We start from the raw sequence: 24,001 nt of genomic DNA, 5'->3' as shown, positions 1-24,001 counted from the left end.
AGGGAACAGTTAAGCTGGGCCTTGAAAGATGGATGTTTTTTGAATGAATTAATGAAATAATGGATGATGGGACAACAATTCCACAGTCATCACCTCTTTTGCCAAAACTCTCATATGGGGTCTTAGGAGTGAGTGACTGGATGTAAAGTAAAAATGTGTCTCACCACTTATGTTTTAACATAAAGTCAGAGAAGGCCTGAAAACCCAAGTCTCAGGTACATCTGTCCCCTCTAGAGTACCAGCCACTTCGTAACTGAAGTTGTGGGCAAGTAGCCAATTGGTTACTCAATAAGGGTGAGAAGCATTCTGTGCCACCTTGCTCATCGAGATCTTGATTTCATTGATTTCATCCTGAACTTTCTATGAGTAGGGCAGGCCATAAACAACATCCTATAGACTGGTCACAAAGAGAGACAACTAATTGAATTCTCTGTTTTTGGAAGAGCATTGATAGGCTTGGCTATATTTAGATGAGGAAGGTCTTCTGAAATTGTTGAGTTTTACGAAGCATGGGACTTAATGACAGAAGCCCTGTGTTCTGGTCCCATGTCCAACACTGATTATTTGTGGGATGTTAGACAAGTCACTTCACTAGATCTCAGTTTTCTCACCTGGAAACTGGGAAATTGTCACTGTACAGGTCATAGGGTTGTTGTGAAGAAGGTTCTTTGTAAACCTTAAAGAGCTTTAGACATGTGACATATAGTTTCCAAGAGTAATGGGTAAGTATAATGAATGTCCTCATGGTAAATTCCTCCCTTTTCCTCCCACTGCCACTTGGGACCTTTTCTGATCCAATAGCCCATTTTAGTGCTATACTCTGAATGATTTAGAATGAATAAATAACCACATGCTACTTACAGGAATTCCAGGTAATCCAGGTGGGCCTTGGGGACCAGGAGGGCCATCTTTACCCTGTAAAAGACCCAAGATGCAGCTGCATTATTTTCACATTGCTATGCACTTTCTAGAGAAGAATGAGTTCAGCACATCAAGGCTATAGTCTGCTGTGGCAGAAGACTCTTTGGGAACAAATGTCTGGAAATGCATTTGGTCCAGAGCTTATGTTACTCCTGAAATCCCCACTGTAAGACTGGACTAGCGTAATAGCCTGCTAGTTGGCCTCCATGCCTCGAGTCTCTCCCTACTTCATTCCATCCTCCACTCAGTTTTCAAATTAATCTTCCTAAAGTGCAGATCTAATCATGTCAGCATCATATCCAATAAACTCTAGCATCAAATATAAAATTGGCATTTGGCATTCAAAGTTTTTCATAGCCTGACCCCTTCCTACCCTCCAATACTCTACTCTCCACCATGTAATCTGTGATCAATGACACTGGCCTCCTTGCTATTCCTTGAAAGAGACTAAACATTTTCACTGGATGTCTCCTATGCATGGAATGCTTTCCCTCCTCATCTCTACCTTTAAGTCTCAGCTAAAGTGCCGCCATCTACAAGAAGCCTTTCCCAAACCCTCAATTTTACTGCCTTTCCTCTGAGATCATCTTCAATTTTTTCTGTGTACAACTTATTTATACATAGTTCTTTGTATATTCTCTCCTTCATTAGAGTATGGGATTGTCTTTATATTCCCAGTGCTTAGCATAGTTCATGACATATAAGGGCTCAAAAACGTTGACTGACAGTGACAAAAGTGAGCACATTATAGCCAAAAGATCTCTAAGAAAAGGTCCAATGTCACCCGTGAGACGGAATTGGAGAATGCGGAGAGGAAGGACTATAGAACCAAGACAAATCACATTTGGATAAGAATTTCCAATAAAGATAGGATCCTTAAAAATAAAAAGTCATCTAGCTATACTTCAAGACTACCAGTTTTGAGGAACCCATCTATTCTGTAGGCAGTCCACTGCATTCTTAGACAGCACTGAGTGTTAGACTTTCAAGCCTTGATCTGCTTCATTGGAACTCCAACCCATTGCTCCTCTGTTGTGCCTGCTTGTGATACGAAAACTAAGTCTAATTCATCTTCTACCTGACAGTCCTTCAGGTATTTGAATATGAGTATAATGTCACCACTAAGCACTCTTCTCCACAGTAAATATCTCTATTCCTTCAATCAATCTTCATGGAAGAGGGGATCCAGTTTCCTCACCATCCTGGTTGCCGTCCTCTTGGCACTCTCTAGCTTATCACTGTCTTTCCTAAAATATGTCTTCCAGAGGTAAACATCATAATATCAATGTGGTCCAGACAAGGCAGATGGCAATAGGACTATCATCTCTACTAGTTCTACATGTTTTTAGGTCTGGACCTGTTATTTCATCATCTTAGGAAGTTCCCAGTGGGGAAATTCTTACAAGTTCTTGATTTGCACTTAGGCAACTCATTTGCAGTTTGTAGGCTTAAAGAGTTTCCTGGGGAATTAGAGCTACTCACTCCTTTTACAGATAAAGGAACTGGGGACCAGAGAGATTAAATGAATTGTTAGAGATAACCCAGGTTTTAAGCAGCAGAGCTAGGTTTCAGGATCTTCAACCAGATCCTCCGAATTCAAATCCATCTTGCTTCTCATTGCACCACACTAAACTGAAATAAACAAAGAGCTCTTCCTTGACCCTAGTAAGAAGGATAAATTGGAGCTAGATTATGGCAGGCTTTGAAGGCCAGGATCTCTCTCTCTCTCTCTCTCTCTCTCTCTCTCTCTCTCTCTCTCTCTCTCCATATATATGTATACACACACACACACGTACACACATATATGTGTGTGTATGTGTATATGTATATGTGTATATGTATATATGTGTAAAATATATGTGTGTATGTATATATGAAAATATATACAAATGTATATATACACATATTTTATATGTAAAATATATATGTATATATAGATATAACACACCACCATATATATATATATATATACATACATGTTTTATTTGGCAGGAAAAGGGATGCTTCTCAAGGTTATGAAGTAAAGAAAGGATATCAATCGGAATTCTGTATTAGGAAGATTGCACAGGCTATGAATTGTGGTATGTAAGAGGTATTAGAAAAGGAAGAGGCCAGAGGCAGAAAGATCATTTTCATGGGTGTTCTATTAGTTCTGATTAGAGGGGATGAGAAATTGAACTAGGGTGATGGCAGCAGTAGTGGATGGAGGTAATAGAAGGGAGAGATGTTATTAAGGCAGAATGGATAGAATTTAGTGATTCATTCAATATGATTCTACAGTGGAAGGCTTACTGTCACTCCTGGGTTTCCTGGTGGGCCGGGAGGTCCTGAGGCACCAACTGTCCCCTGAGGAAACAAAAAACCAGCATAGAGAACATATGAAGAGTTCCTCCACCAGTCTTGCTGACATGCTTAATCACAGCAACTATGAGAATAATCAAGTCTTCTGTCCATTCACAGCACTGGACAAACATGTAAGTCACACATCCCTCAGGTCCATGCTGGAGAACAGACTACTGGACTAGGAAGTCCAAACACTTTTACTTTTCCCTCTCGCACCCTCAGGCTGAAGCTGAAAATAAAGGTGAGTGTGGAAGGAGGTTCTATTCCAATAAAAAATGATCAGTATGCAGTCAAGAGAATGATAACAATTACACCAGCTTCCACTAAAATCCTCCTCTGCTGTCCCGCATGGTGGGAATGAAATGTGGGTTCCAGCCAGCCCAACACAAGCTCAGGCAACACTGAGAAGGCTTTGAATAGGGCCTGACAATGCGTCTATCATGTGAGGACCAGCCTAGCTAACTGAGGAGAGTTTCAGGACCAGGACGTTTGCAACCAGTCGATGGATTTCTTGGCCACAGCAACTCATTAAATCTTTGACAGGGGAATGCAGAGATCAGGACATGCATAGGTAGAGAAAAATACCTACAAGGATAAAATGACAAATTCTTAAAGCTTTAAACTAATGGAAAGATAAGCTCACAGGATCATAAGGGAATTTAGAGACCTTCTAGTATAATAACCCCCATCACCCGCCCCCCTACACACACATAGATGAGGAAACTGAAGCCTGGGGGGCTAAACGACTTACTTCTGGTCATCCATATAGAAAATTGTCAAAGGTGGAATATTAACCCAGGTACTGTCATTTTAGAGTCAGTGTCCCCACCCCACCTTCATCCCTACCCCCCCCCCCCCGCCCACTGTACCACACAAATAGAGAAGCAGAACAGACCCATTCTCAAGGAGCTCACATTCCAACCGGGGAAGGAAGAACACATGATATGACAGTTTACAAATCCTCACAATTCTATGAGTTCAATAGTGCAAGTACTTCCACACCCATTTTATGGATGAAGAAATTAGGGTCCATCTATGCTAAACACTATGTCTTTCATAAAAGTGAACGATCACTCAAGGCTGTGCAGGTATTCAGCCTCCCAACAGTTGTCTTTCAAATAAATAAATAAGTGAAAGGGACAGCATTCTAGCTCTTGAATATTCAACAGAAGAACCTGGTTTTCATTCCCAGAGAACAAACAGCAATGAAGAAAGTGACTATCTATCAGGCCAGGCCCACAGGAACAAAGGGGTTGAGTGGCCAGGGCATCATAGAGTGAGAGACAGAGAAAAATCATCCAGCCATGAGTCAGGCTTGCTCAAGGACGCATGGTCTTTAACTGCAAGAGGGAGGCAGCGGTCTGACGAGTCAGGCACATTTGTTGGTCTGTAGAATTTAGAGCTGCCAGAAACCTTTATTGGAGCCCCTTTGTCAGAGCATACTGTCAGAGGAATCTTCCCCCCGCCCGGCCCCCAACCTATTTTATATGATGCCTTCAGGCCTGATGATAGGGAGGAAGGAGGGACATTAAGAAATAAACATCGAGGGAGTGAAGGGAACCAGTCATTTGGACACGTCACATAGACGGCTGCCTGGTTGGGTGACTTGTAGTCTGCGTTTTAGGAGATGGAGGGGGTGATGAATGAAATCAAGTCATAATTATGTGTGCGGACTCCTTGAGGGCAGGGAGGATTTCATTTGTCTTTGTACCCTCAGCACCCAGCATAGTTCTTTGAATATCAGTAAATGCTTAACAGATGCCCTCTGAATTTATAGTCCTGACTCATTTATCTAGAATGAACCTTAAAAAGCAAGCACTTAATACAAACCCTTTACTTTGAACATGGGGAAACTGAGTCTTAGAAAAGAGCACATGACTTGTTCAAGCTTACGTGGCTAGTAAGTGGAAAAACCTGGGCTTTCCCCCAGTCCAACCTAATTCCAACTTCAAAAAAGGTGTTTTTGCCTTAAATAATTTTCCAGTCTTGTGCAATTCAGAGTCTGCATGGTGTCCATTACGTGGATAGTCATAGAATGAGCAATGCATATGGAGTTAGAATGTATGTCCTGTTGTATCCCAGCTATATCGGTGACTTATGATGTGAGTCTGGGCAAGTTCTTTACTACAACTGTGCCTGGTATATAGGAAGTGCTTAATAAACACTGAGCCCACTGTGTGCAAAAGAGCTTTGTGGAGGGAGTAAAAATAAATGGATTTATGTCACAGCTTCATAGCTTACTAGCTGACACTAAGTAAAAGCTCCTATTCAAAGTGATTGATATGGTCTCTTCAAAGCGCAGTTTTGTCATCTATAATCCATGGTCTGACCTGTCTATCTGACAGTGCTGTGAGGAATAAATTAAAAGATCGAGTCCCTTATATACTATAAATATAATGTGAGATGTAATTTTTTTATTATTAGAATTACATTGCTAATTGTAATAATAGTAATAATTTACATCGGTAATTCTAATAATAATAGCTAACATTTATATAACACTAAATTTTGCAAAGTATTTATAGATATTAACTCATTTAATCCTCATAACAACCATGGGATGTGGGTACTATTATTATCTTTACTTTAAAGATGAGGAAAATGAGGCAGACAGGTTGTCACACAGCTAAGAAGTGTCTGAGGCAGCATTTGAATTCAGGTCTTCCTGATCCCAGGGCTCTATCTATGATACCGCCTAGCTGCCATATGATGCTGGTCAATTCATTTAAATTATTTAGGCCCCAGTTTTCTCATCTGTAAAATGAGGGATTAGGACTCACTATCCTCTAAGGTACTTTTCTGCTCTAAATCTATGAGCTATTAAGCGACAGTCAATAAACTTTTATTAAGCATTTACTATGTGCCAATGCATTGTGCTAAATGTTTACAGTCTAATAGGAGAAGACAACACACAACAGGGAACTGAAAAGGAGTGGTGATGGGAGAAGTACCCTGTGTGGGGGCATGCTGGAGAGTTCCAGAGAAGTCCAAAAGCAGTATAGCTAGTGGAAAATGGAGAGAAAATCTGTCCTAAGACTTCTCCTTAAATAGACAGGTTGCAATCTGTACTTGGGGAAGGACTTCTCATATTGAGTGCTTCAAAAGTTGATGAAATCACAGATTCTCTGTATATCCCCAATGCCTGGCACTGGATCTTATGCTTTGTAGGGTCTTAATACAATTTTGATAAATTGAAGTTAATGATCTAATCCAGGCTCTAACCCTAGAAAAGCCCTTTGACTTTTCTGGCCCTCATAATCTTCATCCTTAAAAGGAGAGGATTAGACTAAATGGCTTCTAGGATCCCTTCTAGTTTCTAAAACATAATGAGTGAATGACCAGAGTCCAACTAGAGATACTGAATTTCCCTTCTGGATCTGGTACTGATTCTCGCACTGTATGATTGACCATTGACTTTCTGGCTTTTTCTGACTAAGGCTCTGGTTTCAACCTAATTAATAAAGGATAATAACATAGATATAAATAAGAATAGTATATTTATTCAGCAATTTAGAATTTACAACATATTATCCTCATATCCACTCTATGAGGTAGGCATCAAAAGGATTTTATTGATGGAAACAAAGGATTGGAATAGATTGTGAAATTTATAAGGGCCAGTGAGTTACCCACAATTCCCTTTCCTCTCTACCATTTCACCTCTAGAATGGGACTTTTCTCTCCTCTAACTCAAGTAGCTAAGTCTCCTGCCATCCTGAAAGAAGGTATGGGAATGTGGCTCTCATGTGCAGAAGACATGTGAAATCTGAAAAGAATGGTGACCACGCTGAGAAATGAGCATGCTGGGATATGCACAATTTCTTAGACCTTTGTGGACCCATAAAGAACCTTAGGGAAATGTAAACTGGAAATGAATGGAGAAGGGCCGGAGGTACTGATGCAGTACTATGTTCTCTGTTGCTATGGCTACAATTGATGAATACCATGAATCATTTGAAATAAATGAGATGTAATTCACAGAGGAAGAGCACAAGTGATCTATGGAAGACAAGAGGGCCAGCACACAGGGGCAGAAGAAGCAAAACAGAATGTGGTCATAAGCTGGAGCAGTTTAGTGTTTATTTCAAGGTTAAAGCACATGGAAAGGGATCATTCAGAAGCTTCTGATGGAAACAGACAATCATCATTCCTTACATTTGCGTCGTGTTTCATGGAGTATGAAGTTCTTTCCCAGGGATAATCTCATTCGATCTCTACCACAATCTGATTAGCAAACTATAACAGTGATAAGTATAGCTCACATTTCTGGAGCATTTTACAGTTTACAGAGCACTTCCCTCACAAGAATTCTGTGAGGCAGGTGGTGTAAGTATTAATGACCTCATTTTTCAGATGAAAAAACAAGGCTCAGAAAAAGGTAAAAGTCAGTTGGTCAGTAAGTATTTATTAATCATTCACTGTGGACCAGAAACTGTACTAATCAAAAATTTCAAGGTGAAAGTGATCTAAGGTGATCTTATCTCATCTTAACCTCAGATTATAGATGAGGAAAATGAATTCTCAAGAGGGGAAGTGTCTAGGCCAGGGTCAAGTGGGTAGATGTGAGCCACTCTGATATCATATGACCTTGATGTCACAGTGCCTAGTTTTGAATCTCAACTGCAGCTGCACCACTTAGTAGTTCTATGGTTTTGGACAAACCTCTTTCCTCCTCTGGTCCTCAGTTTCCTTGTCTGTAAAATGACTTGGCTGAGATGATAGCTAAGTTCTCTTCTAGCTCTGATGTATATAATTCTAGCAGTTGTGTTCAGTGATTTGGTGGTAAAACTGGAATTAAGACCCAGATCTTCTGACTCTGAATACTCTGATTAATACAGTTTCTCATTCTGAGGAAACGTGACTATGGAATTCTGAACATGAAGTGAGGTGTGAAGGTCAGATGAGAGGACCTCTAAAGAGTGTCTTCCAGTGCTTAGATTTGATAAGACTAGGATGCCTGGTAGCAATTTATCACTACAGACTTTCAAAGGCCAGAGAGGATATTATTCCATGTCCTATAGTCAACTAATAGTTAGTAAAGCCATTAATTGGCATTGTTTCTGAAACATTGGAACTGGGAGGAGGCAGAATGGGATGAAACGATAGATAAGCAATGAAAGGAAAGGCTATGGAAGAAACTCAGGATGAAGAATGAAGAAAGGAATGACCCTTAGATAGGTTGGGGATGAAGGCTTCATGATCTGTTTCACTGGAATTAGAAGAAGACAAAAGAACAGAACAGAGATTCTTATTTTTTTTTGTATCATAGATCCCTGTATCAATTTGGTGAAGTCTACGGACCCCTTCTTAAAACAACATTTTTAGATAATTGAAGGAAATAATAAATTTTCATTATAACTTAGGAGAAATAAAGGAGCTCCCTGCCCAAGTTCATGAATGTCTTGCAAACCACGGACTCTGTGTTAAGAAGCTCTGGTTGGAATGGGGCAGGGGTGGGATTGGAGGAGGGAGAGAAAGAAGAGGAGGAGAAATAGGAGGGGGAGAAGGAGGAGTCCCACCTCATTCTAATTCCTACTGAAATCAAAATTGTTGATTTAGTTCATAGTTTACCAATGTTAGCATTTTGTTGTATATATGGGGAATATTATGATTGTTTAAAGACTTAAAGGTTGTTAAAACCACTGGACTTAGCAGTTCTAAGTCCCAATTCTGCCACTAATTACCTGTCTATGACCTTGGTCAAGGCACTTCTTTCTAGGCATCAGCTTCCTTATTTTAAAAATCAAGACATTGGACTAACAGTGACCTTGAAGTGAGAGGACCTCATTCATACTCTGTATCTGACACTTACAATCAGTGTCACCTCAGACAAGTCATTTAACCTTCCTGGGCCTCAGTTACCTCATTTGTAAAATAAGGAGGCTGGAAAAGGCCATCTCTGAGATCCCTTACAGCTCTAGATTTATGATCTTATGACTAGGGGAACTCCATGGTAGCTTCCAGTTCAAAATCCTATGAAATGCCTAATGAAGTCTCTATCCCTAAGCTTTTCAAATGTGGCTCTTACTTTCATTTTTCACTTTCAGGTTCCTCCATAACTTTCCTTCCATTTCTTTTCAGTCCATTCCTCTCAATCTGCCTCCAACCAATGCAGATTGTCCAGAGCACCGTCCAGAGACAAGTGCAAGTGGACGTCTTGAACATCACACCAGAGTTTGAAAAGGGAAGGGAGGCATTTAAGATGATCTTGTAAAGCATCGAGGTAAAAATACAACAAACAACAAAAAAAAAAACCCAACAACACTACTTACAGGTGGCCCTGGGTCCCCTGCTGGTCCCATGAAACCAGGAACTCCAGGATGACCCTGGGAGTGGGGTGGGGGAGAGGGAGAAACAGTAGAGATCTTAGAGTTTTTGTATATTCATTCATTCATTTAATCATTCATTTTTTCATATGTTTTATAGACTCATACAATCATGGTACTAGAAGAGACTTCAGAAGGCATGGAACCCAATCTATACCGGATGTAATTATCCACTATGACTAATTGATGAGAGATTTGTAATCAAAATGTGAGCAAACAGGTGATACATTTCTTGGCTATCACAGGCCTATTAGACCATATGCTGAAGTATAAAGAGATTGGGATTTGTATGGGTAGAAAATAAATCACATGAATGAAACCACAAATTCTTAAAAAAAATAGTGTTTCTAGTAATGAAGTTGGAGGTTGGATTAGTTGTCTTCTAAGGCCAATTCCAAATTTTTAGCATGTATGATTCTATGAATGAGAATTATTTCAATGTTTCACAAAATCTGGGATTTCACTGGCACAGATAATAACCCCAACATACATTATTGGTTGGTGAGAGGACAGATATCATTATCTGTTCACTAAGTTCTGATGATAAGCCTCTAAATTTAGCTTGCCTGCTCCTTGGGTGACAGATCTGGGTATATACTGAATTTTTCCAATTTGGAAAGATTTGCCAAAACTTCTACCCTCTATTTTAGACTTAGGGAGCGTAGGGTCACCTTCATACTATGATGAAGCAGGATAACAAAATATTATTGGTGGGCAAATAAAGAATAAGATAGGTATATATGCATAATATATGTATATATAAATATGTGTATATATGTATCTAAATAAATATAAAAGTAAATATATTTATATATATAAATATAAAATAAATTATACCTATATATCCATATGTATTTATGTATGCATAGATAAATGTATCTATGTGTATGTATAATATATATATATATATATGTATGTATATATATATATATATATATAAGCAAGAGAGGAGGTATTCAACATGAATTACATGAATTATCGAATTATTATAGGTAGATAATAATATGAGTGACTCATAGTCTGAACTCACCAGCACACAACTTTAAAGGAAGTATTTCATTTGTGACAAAGATAATTGTCTGATGAGTCATGTTTATAGTTTATGAGATTGAACTGAACTAAATTGAGAACTGGATCAAGTAACTGGGAATCTTTTATGTCTTTAATAAATATCATTTTGACAGACAGAGGGCAGATTAAGCCAGAAAACCCCACAGAATTAGAGAGGAAGTTCCTTGTAGGAAAAGATACTTTCTTGGAGTATCTTTGAAGATAATTAGGCATATAGTGGAAAGGAAAACAGGCATGGAAGATTTTTAAGCTGGGAGGTGATTAAATAGTTATTTTTATTCCTAACTTAGCCAAAGGAAGTTATCCTTTAAGGAAGAAATTGGGAAAATAGCTTTGTGGATGTAATATTGATGATTCCTGGGAATGAATGGGAAATTAGGAAGGAAATAGATTATTACCTGTTCACCTTTTTGTCCAATCTCACCATCTGCTCCTGGCTCTCCTTTAGTGCCCTGAGGGGAAAGAGAAAATAATCACTGAAAAAAATGTTTTTACTAGAACCACGCTAGATATACACAAGCTATTGATCTGTCAAAATGTTCCCTTCTCACCAAAGGGATATACCAACCAAAACCAAAATCAAAAACAAAACAAAACAAAAAAAACTCTGAAAAAAAATATAAGACCCTGGATATAAGCACCATTTGTGAGGGATCCAAGATTCAAATCAAATCATTTCAGGAAATACTTGTAAGTACATACCAGAAACTAGGCACTAAGAATGTTTAAAAAAACATCTCGTAACTTCTAGGAATTTACACTTTACAAAATTTATAAAAATTTTAAAATTGTAATACAATTTGCATAGGCGGAGCTGTAGCCAAGATGATGGAATAAAGGCAGGGTCTCGCCTGAGCTCTCCCTCAAATACCTTCAAATAATGACTACAAACCAATTCTAGAGTGGCAGAATCCACAAAAAGACAGATTGAAACAATTTTTCAGCCCAAGACAACTTAGAAGGTCAGCAGGAAAGATCTGTTTCACCAGGGTAAGAAAGCAGTGCAGTCCTGGCCCCATTAGTGTAGACTGGGCCCCAGCAAACTGGGAGCAGGTATTGGGAGTGACTGAATCAGTAGCAGCAGTGGCAGTTTCCTGACCTCTCAGCCTACAGAGGGTAAGGGGGTTGGACAATAGGTCAGAAAGAGATTTGCAGGGTTCCCACGCTGGCACCAGGGGCAGGACTCTATTGCCTTGCCATCTTCTTGAATCTGGGTCTCAGTCCTGGGTGGCAGTCCCAGGGCAAGGAGGAGCACTGGCATACTACAGCTTGTGGCTCCAGTGGAATGGGGACCTTCCTTACAGTTCCAGGGCAAAAAAGAGTACTTGAGGTTGCTCACAGACCAGAGCACAGGACAAAATTAGTAAACACACTGCTTCTTAGATCATACCATCTTAGAAGAACTGAAAACATACAGGCCTCTAGAGGAATCAATTAAAATAGCTTCACAAAACCCCTGAAGTTTGGGAAAGTGCATCCTCTACCCTGGAAGTAGAGCTCTACTTTAAAAAGAGCTAAAAGTCAAGAAATAGGCTGGAAAATGAACAAAAGGCAGAAAAAAGATCCTGACTAAAGATTAGAAAGGTACTTCTTACTGTTGTTTGTTCTCAATTCTCTAAGAAGACTATGACATCAGGCAGGTGATGTGATTACATTACTGAATTGGATTTAAGTGAGGAAGGATTATGCAAAGCCACCAGCCTCATTTACTCCTCCAGAGCTATCTGAGTCCAGTGGCAAGATATGGATCTAATTCCTACCGAAATCAAAATTGTTGATTTAGTTCATAGTTTACCAATGTTAGCATCTTCTTGTATATATGGGGAATATTATGATGCTGGAGATGGTCCTGGAAGCAGTGGGAGACCTTGGATGTTTTAAGCTAAAGTCTGTAATAGGTCTCAGTTTGACCAAGGAAATGTCCATTCAATGATTAAGTCTAGGTAAGAAATGAGACAAAGAATGGCCTCTTTCATCTATTAAAAGAGAAAAGAAAAGAAATCAATCATGGTGAGGAAGAGCCTCAGGGTTTCTGGCCAAAACAGAAAAAAAAAAATGCTATTTATATTCACTCTGAGCCAATCAGGGAACAAACTATGACAATATGGGGTTTGAACTGGGACACATTGTTGGCCAATGAATGAGAATCCAGAGTGACTTGGGTTCAAGGCATGGTCCTAAAAACAATCTAGCCCATAAACCCCAAGATACCTTGCGAGGTTTCAGTGATCAAAATTTATATTCCTTTGAGCAGAACACCCACATACCCTATGTGGACAGAGGGAAGGGAAGGGAAGGGAAAGGAAAGAAAGGAAAGAAGGAGGGAAGGAAGGCAGGGAGGGAAGGAAAAGAAGGAAGAAAGAGAGAAAGAAAGAAAGAAAGAAAGAAAGAGCTGTGTTGCCCAACTGGCCAGTTCCAGTTGAGCCTCCAAGTGGAGCAGCTCCTACTACTACTCATAGTAGTTGATGTTTGTTCTCGAAGAGGACCATAGAAAGTTAATATGGTGACAGGAAAGATCAAAATGCAAAGTCAGAAGAAGACAACAAAGTCAAAACTCCTACATCCAAAGCCTCAAAAAAAAAATGTGAATTGGCCCCAGGCCATGAAGAGCTTAAAAAACATTTTAAAAATCAAGTAAGAGAAATACAGGAAAAATTGGGAAGAGAAATGAGAGTGATGAAAGAAAATCATGAAAAAAAGAGTCAACAACTTGGTAAAGGTGACAAAAAAAAATACTGGAGAAATTAAAACCTTAAAAAACAGAATAGTTCAAGTAGTAAAAGAGGCACAAAAGCCCAGTGAAGAGAAGAATGTTTTGAAAAAAAGCATTGGCCAAATGGAAAAAGATATACAAAAAATCACTGAAGAGAACTTCTTAAAGAGGAAAAGGAGGTACAAAATTTCACTGAAGAAAATAATTCCTTAAAAATTAGAATTGGGCAAGTGGAAGCTAATGACTTCATGAGACATAAAGAAACAAACAAAATCAAAAGAATGAAAAAATAGAAGAAAACGTGAAACATCTTATTTGGAAAAACAACTGACCTATAAAATAGATCCAGGAAAGATACTTTAAGAATTTTTGGAGTACCTGAAAGCTATGATCAAAAAGAGCCTAGATGTCATCTTTCAAGAAATTATCAAGGAAAATTGCTCTGATATTCTAGAACCAGAGGGTAAAACATAAATTGAAAGAATCCACTGATCACCTCCTGAAAGATATACCAAAATGAAAACAATCAAGAATGTTATAGCCCAATTCCAGAACTTCCATGTCAAGTAGAAAATACTGCAAGCAGCCAAAAAGAAGCAATTCAAATCTCATGGAACTACAGTCAGAATAACACAACATTAAGCAGTTTCTTTATTAAAGAATTGGAGGGCTTGGAATATGATTTTTCCAGAAGGCAAAAGAACTTGGATTACAACCAAGAATCATCTACCCAGCAAAACTGAGTATAATCCTTCAAAGGAAAAAAAATGGTTATTCAATGAAGTAGAGGGCTTTTTTTAAGCATTCCTGATGAAAAGACCAGAGCTGAATATAAAATCTGACTTTCAACTGCAAGACTCAGTAGAAGCATAAAAAAAAAAAAACAGGAAAGAGAAATCATCAGGGATTTAATAAGGTTAAATTGTTCACATTCCTACATGGGAAAATACTAGTAACTCCTAAAAACTTTCTGATTATTAGGGTAGTTTGAAGGAGTATGCATAGACAGAAAGCACAGGTGTGAACTGAATGTGATTGTATGATCATCTAAAAAATAAAATTAAGGGATGAGAAAGAAGAATAAATTGGGAAAAGGGGAAAGGGAGAGGTACAATAGGATAAATTATATGACATAAAAGAGGCTCTAAAGAGATTTTACAGTGAGGAGGAAATGGAGGAAGGAAAAAGGGGAGCCCGTGAACCTTACTTTCATCAGAATTGACTCAAGGAGAGAATAACACACACAGTCAGTTGGATGGAGGAATCTATCTTACCATACAGGAAAATAATAGGTGAAAAGGATAAGAGAAGAGGGGGGCACTGATAGAAGGGAAGGCATTTAAAGGAGGTAAAAGTCAGAAGCAAAACACTTTTGAGAATGGACAGGGTAAAAGGAGAGAGACAGTGAGTAGAATAAATGGGAGGGGGGAATAGGATGGAAGAAATACGTAGTTGGTAATCATTAGTGTGAAGAAAAATTATAGCCAGTTTCTCTGATAAAGACTTCATTTCTCAAACATAAAGTAAAACTGAGTCAAATTTATAGAAATAAGAGTCATTCTTCAAATGATAAATGGTCAACGGATATGAACAGGAAGTTTTCAGATAAAGTAATCAAAGCCATCTATAGTCATAAGAAAAAATGTTCTAGATCACTATTGATTAGAAAAATGCAAATTAAAACAACTCTGAGCTACCACCACACACCTATCAGATTGGCTAATATGACAGAAAAGGAAAATGAAAAATGTCAGAGGGGATGTGGGAAAATTAAAACATTAACATACTGTTGATGAAGGTGTATCTTGTTCTCTTAGAGGTGGCAAAGAATTAGAAATTGAGGAGATATTCATCAATTAGGGAATGGCTGAACAAGTTGTATATGATTCTGATGGAATACTATTGTACTTTAAGAAATGGCAAGCAGGATGCTCTCAGAAGAACCCGGAAAGGCTTACATGAAGTGATGCAAACTGAAATTAGCAGAACTGGGAGAAGATTGTACACAGTAACAGCAATATTGTATGGTTATCTGCTGTGAATAACTTAGCTATTCTCAGTAATGCAATGATCTAAGACAATTCTGAAGAACTTATGACAATGTCCATCTCCAGAGAAAGAACTGATAGACCTTGAATGCAAATTGAATGCAAACTGAGGATAGTTTTTCTTTATTTTCTTTGTTTTTCTTATTTTTTTTGTCTGTGTTCTCTTTCACAGCATGACTTACATGGAAATTTGTTTTGCATGACTACGCATGGATAACCTATGTCAAATTGCTTGCCTTCTCAATTAAGGGGGGAGGAAGGAGGGATAGAATTTGAAACTCAAAATTCATAAACAGAGGATGGCCGCATGAAGGCAGCGTCTTACCAGAGCTCTCTCACAAGGTCTGTCAGATTCCTATAAAAAAGTGAATTTGAGCAGATTTGAGAGAGTCAGAAACCGCGAGCAGTCTGCGTGGGGCAAATTTCCAAGCCGGGAGAGTCTGAAAGGCCGGAGGCACGAACCTGTAGGCTCGGAGAGGGCTCAGTGAGGAGCTGCTCCAGACCAACGCGGAAGTGGCTGGCCACGAAATCCACGTGGGAGACAGGCTGGGAGAAAGCTGGATGCCCGAAACCGGCGGAGAGCCCCAGGCCTCCCAACACAGGACGGCAGTCTGTGGAAGCGACGAGAGGCAGCGCAATGCGACCCATGAAACACCGTCTCCAGAAGTTTGCAGCCCAAACGTATTAAACACAGCTTCTTGAACTTCCGAGAGTTCTTAATATCCAGGTGAACAGCTCTAATCCCTCCCCTCCCCAACCAGAGATTCCCTCGGGGGGAAAAAAAACAAAACGCTGGAACTGAGCAGAAAGAAGTGGGGTTTCAGTGGTCAAATAGCAGAAGTTCATTAGTCCCACAGGGGCAGAGTCGGCAGGGGTCAACGCCAGGAGCCCAGACATAACCTTGCTCACCCAGGGGAAGTGCCAGACATCAGCTCAAACAACAAACAGCTGAGACCATTGCTGAAAAGCAAGTGCTGGAGAGCACCCACAGGGAGTGAGACACCAGGGAGCCAGACCCCTCCCCCACACCTCAGGAAACTGAAGGTTATAATTTTAGACTCACAACCCCCAGAATAAGAAAGCTGGGACAGAAAGCCCTGAGGCCCACAGATAGAAATTCGTTGTAAAGCCAGCAAAAGGCAAACCAACATGAAGAAGAACACAAAAAAACCGAGGACAATATATTCTTTTTATGGAGACAGGCAGGATCAAAATACAAATATGGAAGAGGGGAGTAATGATACTGGAGATACATCAGATACCTCAAAAGGTAATATGAGCTGGTCTCCAGCCCAAAAAGCACTGCTGGAAGAGCTAAAGGAGGACTTTAAAAACCAAATTAGGGAGCTAAAAGAAAATATGGAAAAAAAGGAGAAAAAATCCACTGATGAAATCAAGTCCCTAAAGAATAAGATTGGCGAAATGGCTTCGGAGATTCAGAATCTAGAGACAGAAAAGGACACCCTGAGAGGCAAAATCAACAAATTGGAAAAGGAGACTCAAAAGCAAAATGTAAACACTAACTCATTAAAAATTAGACTTGAGCAAGTGGAAGCTAATGAATCTATGAGGCACCAAGAAGTAATAAAACAAAAGGTAAAGAATGAAAAAATAGAAAAAAATGTGAAATATCTGATTGGCAAAACAACTGACCTGGAAAATAGATCCAGGAGAGACAATCTGAGAGTTACTGGTCAACCAGAAATCCACAATGAAAAAAAGACCCTTGACAGTATCTTCGAAGAAATTATCAAAGACAACTGCCCAGAGGTCCTAGAACCAGAGGGCAAAATAGTCATTGAAAGAATTCACCGATAACCCCCTGAAAGAGATCCCAAACTGAAAACACCAAGAAATATTATAGCCAAATTTCAGAGCTATAAACTCAAGGAGAAAATACTGCATGCAGCCAAAAAGAAGCAATTCAAATATCGTAGAAGTACACTCAGGATCATGCAGGATCTCTCAGCTTCCACATTAAAAGACAGGAGAAATTGGAATATGATATTCAGAAGGGCAAAGGAGCTGGGCCTACAACCAAGGATCAACTACCCAGCAAAACTAAGCATAATTTTCCAGGCAAGGTGATGGACATTCAATGAAATAAGGGAATTCCAGACCTTCCTGATGAAAAGGCCAGAACTCAATGGAAAATTTGATCTCCAAATACAAAACTCAAGAGAGACATAAAAAGGTAACCAGGGGGAAAAACCCCACAAACATTATTAACCAATAAGTTTAGGTTGTTTACACCTTTATGTGGGATTATATCATCTTATGTATGTTTTTATGTATATATATATACACATATATAAGTCATTCTTGTGAATGGTACAGCTATTACGACAAATGAAAGCGATATACATAGGTTGTGAATGCCTGTATAAATTAACTGATGTAAAGGTATAAAATATAAGAGGTATAAAGGGAGGACTATGAGGGAAGCAGTAAGGAGGTAGTAGAAAAGGGTAAATTACACCAAATGAAGTGGCACAAAAACATATTATAGTAGAGGGAAAGAAGGGAGGGAGAAGAGCAGTATTTGAGCTTTACTGTCATCTGATGTAGTTCAAGAAGGGAATAACATACTCTGTTAAGTTTAGAAATCTAACTTGTCCTACAGGAAGTGGGAGGGTAAGGGGGGAAAAAGGGAGGGGGGTGGTCAGAAGGGAGAGGAGAAGTAGCAAGTGGGTAACGGTAAGATAAGGGAGGGGAATAAAGAGGGAGGGTCAACTGAGGAAAGCGGCGGTCAAAAGCAAAACTTTGTTGAGGAGGAGAAGGGGAAAGGGAGAAATAAAAGCATAAACAGGGGGAATTAGGATGGAGAAAAACACACAGATAGAAATCATAACCCTGAACGTGCAGGGGATGAACATTCTCACAAAACAGAAGCAGATAGCAGAACGGATTAAAAACCATAATCCTACAATATGCTGTTTACAAAAAATGCATTTGAAACAAGGGGATACACATAAGGTAAAGGTCAAGGGCTGGAGTAAAATATATTGTGCCTCAGCTAAAGTAAAAAAAGCAGGTGTACAAATCCTAATCTCAGACAAAGCAGAAGTAAAGATAGATTTAATAAAAAGAGATAAGGAAGGACATTATATCCTGCTAAAAGGCACCAGAAACAATGAAGCAATATCATTGCTTAACATATATGCACCAAGTGGTAAGGCATACAAATTCTTAGAGGAGAGGTTAAGGGAGTTACAGGAAGAAGTAGACAGCAAAACTATAATATTGAGAGACCTCAACCTCCCCCTTTCTGAACTTGATAAATCTAACCTCAAAATAAATAAGAAAAAAGTTAAGGAGGTAAACAGAATTTTAGAAAAGGCACATATGATAGACCTCTGGAGAAAACTGAATGGGGATAAAAAGGAATATACTTTCTTCTCAAAAGTACATGACACATACTCAAAAATTGACCATGTACTAGGGCATAAAAACCTCACAATCCAGTGCAGAAAAGCAGAAGTAGTCAATGCATCCTTTTCAAATCATGATGCAATAAGAATCATTTTTAATAAAGTACCATGGAAAAATAAGCTAAAAACTAATTGGAAACTAAATAATTTAATTCTAAAGAATGAGTGGGCCAAAGAACAAATCAAAGAAACAATTAATAATTTCATTCAAGAGAATGACAATAATGAAACAACATACCAAAACTTATGGGATGCAGCAAAAGCAGTTCTTAGGGGAAGTTTTATATCTCTAAATGCCTACATGAATAAAATAGGGAAAGAGGAGATCAATGATCTGGGAATACAGCTGCAAAAGCTAGAAAAAGAGCAAATTGAAAACCCCCAATTAAATACCAAATTAGAAATACTGAAAATCAAAGGAGAGATTAATAAAATTGACACCAAGAAAACTATTGAATTAATAAATAAAACAAAGAGCTGGTTTTATGAAAAAACCAATAAAATTGATAAACCTTTCACCAATTTGAATAAAAAAAAGAAAGAAGAAAATCATATTACCTGTATCAAAAATGAAAAGGGTGAGGTCACCTCTAATGAGGAGGAAATCAAAACAATAATTAGGAATTATTTTGCCCAACTATATGCCCATAAATTTGACAACCTTAGAGATATGGATGAATATCTACAAAAACATAAACTGCCCAGGCTAACAGTGGAATTTCTTAATAACCCCATCTCAGAAAAAGAAATCGAGCATGCCATCAATGAACTCCCTAGGAAAAAATCTCCAGGTCCAGATGGTTTTACATGTGAATTCTATCACACATTTAAAGAACAACTAATTCCAATACTTTGTAGACTATTTGGGAAAATAGGTGAAGAAGGAGTCCTACCAAATTCTTTTTATGACACAAATATGGTACTAATACCAAAACCAGGTAGAGCCAAAACAGAGAAAGAAAATTATAGACCAATTTCTCTAATAAATATTGTTGCTAATATTTTATTTAAAATATTAGCAAAAAGATTGCAGCAACTCATTACGAGAATAATACACTATGACCAGGTAGGATTTATTCCAGGAATGCAAGGCTGGTTCAATATTAGGAAAACTATTAGCATAATTGACCATATCAACAACAAAACTAGCAGAATTCATATGATCATCTCAATAGACGCAGAGAAAGCCTTTGACAAAGTACAACACCCATTCCTATTAAAAACACTAGAAAGCATAGGAATAAGTGGAACCTTCCTCAAAATTATAAATAGCATCTACCTAAAACCATCGACAAGCATTATTTGTAATGGAGATAAACTAGATGCATTCCCAATAGGACCAGGGGTGAAACAAGGATGTCCATTATCACCCCTATTATTCAATTTGGTACTAGAAACATTAGCTGTAGCAATAAGAGAAGAAAAAGAAATTGAAGGAATTAGAATAGGAAAAGAAGAAACTAAATTATCACTTTTTGCAGATGATATGATGATTTATCTAGAGAATCTTAGAGAATCAAGTAAAAAACTACTTGTAATAATAAACAACTTTAGCAAAGTTGCAGGATATAAAATAAACCTACATAAATCCTCAGGGTTCCTATACATTACTGACAAAGATCAACAGCAAGAGATAGAAAGAGAAATTCCATTCAAAGTTACTGAAGGCACTATAAAATATTTGGGAGTCTATTTGCCAAGACAAACCCAGGGCCTATATGAACATAACTATGAAACACTTTTCACGCGAATAAAATCAGATCTAAATAAATGGAAAAATATCAGTTGCTCATGGTTAGGCCAAGCTAATATAATAAAAATGACAATTTTACCGAAATTAATCTATCTATTCAGTGCCATACCAATCGAACTACCAAAAAATTTTTTTACTGAGCTGGACAAAATAATAACAAAATTCATTTGGAAAAACAAGAGGTCTAGAGTATCTAGGATATTAATGAAAAGACATGCTAGAGAAGGTAGCTTAGCCACACCAGATATTAAACTGTACTACATAGCAGCTTTCATCAAAACTGCCTGGTACTGGTTAAGAAACAGGGGTGTGGATCAGTGGAATAGGATAGGTACACAAGTAGGAGAAATCAAGTTTAGCAATCTACTCTTTGATAAACCCAAAGAGGCCAGCTTCTGGGCTAATAATTCACTATTTCACAAAAACTGTTGGGAAAATTGGAAAATGGTAGGGCAAAAATTGGGCATAGACCAATATCTTACACCATATACCAAAATAAAGTCAAAATGGGTTCATGATTTAAGAGTAAAAGCTGATACTATAAGTAATTTGGGAAAGCAAGGAATAGATTACTTATCAGATTTATGGAAAAGTAAAGAATTCATGACCCAACAAGAGATAAAGAGCATTACAAAATGCAAAATGGATAATTTTGATTATGTCAAATTGAAGTGTTTTTGTACAAAAAAAGCCAATGCAACAAGAATTAGGAGGGAAGCAGAAAATTGGGAGAAAATCTTTGCAACTAGTATCTCTGATAAAGGCCTCATTTCTAAAATATACAGGGAACTGAGCCAAATATATAGGAATACAAGCCATTCCCCAATTGAGAAATGGTCAAAGGATATGAACAGGCAGTTTTCAGAGGAAGAAATTAAAGCTATCTATAGGCATATGAAAAAATGCTCTGGATCACTACTGATTAGAGAAATGCAAATCAAAACAACTCTTAGATACCACATCTCTCCTGTCAGATTGGCTAAAATAACAAAACAGGAAAATGATAAATGCTGGAAAGGATGTGGGGAAATTGGAACATTGTTGCATTGCTGGTGGAGTTGTGAGCTGATCCAGCCATTTTGGAGAGCAGTTTGGAACTATGCCCAAAGGGCTATAGATATGTTCATACCCTTTGACCCAGCAATACCACTTCTAGGGTTGTATCCCAAAGAAATCACACAAGCGGGAAAAGGACCCACATGTGCAAGGATATTTATAGCGGCTCTTTTTGTGGTAGCCAAGAATTGGAAATCAAAGGGATGCCCATCAATTGGGGAATGGCTGAACAAGCTGTGGTATATGAAGGTGATGGAATACTATTGTGCCATAAGAAATGGGGATGATGCAGACTTCGTAACAACCTGGAAAAACCTACACGACATAATGCTGAGTGAGCGGAGCAGAGCCAGGAGAACGTTGTGCACAGACAGAGATATATGGATTCGGTGAGGACCAACCCTGCCATACTGTGCTCTTCTCATCAACCTAAGGGGCAAGGATAACTCCAGGGGACTCACGATGGAGAATGCTATCTTCATCCAGAGAAAGAACTGTGAAGTTTGAATACAGATCGAGGCGCACTACATGCTCGCCTTTTTTGCTTCTCTTTTGTTTTTGTTTTTGGGTTTTTTTTTTTTTTGGTTCTGTTTCTTCTTTCTCATGATTCATTCCATTGGTCAAATTCTTTCCACAACTTGACTAGTGCATAAATTAATTCAATGTGAAGTTATACATGACAGTTATATGAGATTCCATGCCGTCTTGGGGAGGGAGGGGAGAAAATCTGGAACTCAAAACTATGTAGAACCGTGTGTGGTAAACTAAAAATAAATAAATAAATTTATAAAAATATATATATATATAGGGCTACATTCAAATGAAATTTCATTTAGCTGTTTTGAGGTACTCTTAAAGGTTTCAGCTTTCATGTTTTTGAATTTTGAATGGAGTACATAGAAGTCTGTTTAATAAATACAATTAACTGGAAAAAAAATTCATAAATAGAATATTGAAATTGTTTTCATGTGTAATTGGGAAAAATAAGCTATTAAATTCCTATCTATCTATCTATCTATCTATCTACATACATTTATATGTATGTATGTATACATATAAAATATGTGTGTGTATAATTTGCAGAGGAAGAGAATTCTAACAGCAAGAAGAATAAGCAAGATGTCTCATGGTCGGGGGCCCCTCAATGATCCTTGCAGGAAGATACTTCATATGCATGATAATTTCTAAGTGAAATATCGTTAAATAATAAATATTACAGGATTTGAACCATAATTTCTTGTCATGATGGTTGCATGAAGAAGAAGCAGACCAACCAGTTCCCACATTCCTACTCAAACAAAACCCATTTGTTATTGCATCAGATCAAATAATGATCAAGAAATTCAAAGAAAAACTATAAGTGACTTCTTCCACCCCAGAATTGCACAAAAATTAGCCATGAGTCCATAGGTAATAGGAAAAAGAGTTCTTACAGCAAAGAAAATGTCAGGACACTCAGAGATGGGACATGTATGGCCAGCACAGCTCTGTGTCTGGAGAGAGTAGGAGTGGAGGGTACCCCTTAGAAAGCCCCACAGTGGAAATTTATGGAAGCCTGAGAATGGCAGGGGACAGGAATCAACATGGTGTCTTAGCACACAGAGGAGCATAGCACAGGCCCAAGGGCTCTGAGGTCCCTAACATTCTCTCCTGAGATATCAGCCCTGAAGACACAGTACTGCAGATCTCAAAGATCCATGGAATGGAATCCCAGGAGCTAGAGGTCAGAGCAAGAACTCAAGTGAGACCCAACAGGGCTTGGAACCCCACTCGGAAACAAACACTGCTGAACCAAAATTCCACTTCGGGAATTAAAGCTGGAGGGATGAGTAAATTGAAAACATCTACTAGTATCAAAACATTTCAAATCTAGAGTTTTCCCCCAAAGAAACTGCACAACCACTGGAAGCAAAGGAAAACAATGGATTTTCCACAAAAAACTACATAAATACATAGAAGAAAATAAGAAAGGTTTAAAAAAAAGCAAGCTCTGGAGAAAAAAAAATGGAAGGAGAATCAGTAGATTAGAGCATAAAATGGTAAATCTTATCCAAGAAATAGACATCTTGAAAACAAGAATAGATCAGAGAAATCAATGATTCCATGAGACAGCAAGAAATATTCAAAATCAAAAGATAAAAAAGAAAAAAAACCTGATATTAAAAAAATTGACCTAGTGAACAAGATAAAGAGAAATAATTTAAGAATCATTGGATTCCCCAAAACTATAGTAAATTTTTAAAAAGCCAGGACACTATATTTCAAGAAATAATAAATGAAAACTGTCCAGATCAATTAGAAATAAAGGGCAACAGTAAGGAAAGAAAAAATCTATTGAT

General features: G+C 38.1%; 1 protein-coding gene across 1 annotated transcript in view; it reads right to left on the bottom strand.

Moving 5' to 3' along the window:
- The window catches only part of COL22A1 (collagen type XXII alpha 1 chain), a 570,107-nt gene that overhangs the window by 52,876 nt on the left and 493,230 nt on the right, over positions 1-24,001 (bottom strand). Inside the window, exons 46-49 of the mRNA XM_036741444.1 lie at positions 11,060-11,113; positions 9,537-9,590; positions 3,214-3,267; positions 862-915 (exon numbers count right to left, since the gene is read on the bottom strand). Coding sequence (XP_036597339.1) covers positions 862-915; positions 3,214-3,267; positions 9,537-9,590; positions 11,060-11,113 — 216 coding nt within the window. The remainder of the gene's footprint in view (positions 1-861; positions 916-3,213; positions 3,268-9,536; positions 9,591-11,059; positions 11,114-24,001) is intronic.

Source organism: Trichosurus vulpecula, chromosome 1 (assembly GCF_011100635.1).
Source record: "Trichosurus vulpecula isolate mTriVul1 chromosome 1, mTriVul1.pri, whole genome shotgun sequence".
Lineage (NCBI taxonomy): Eukaryota > Metazoa > Chordata > Mammalia > Diprotodontia > Phalangeridae > Trichosurus > Trichosurus vulpecula.
Note: the sequence above shows the minus strand (reverse complement) of the source record. Positions and strands in the feature narration are given on the sequence as shown.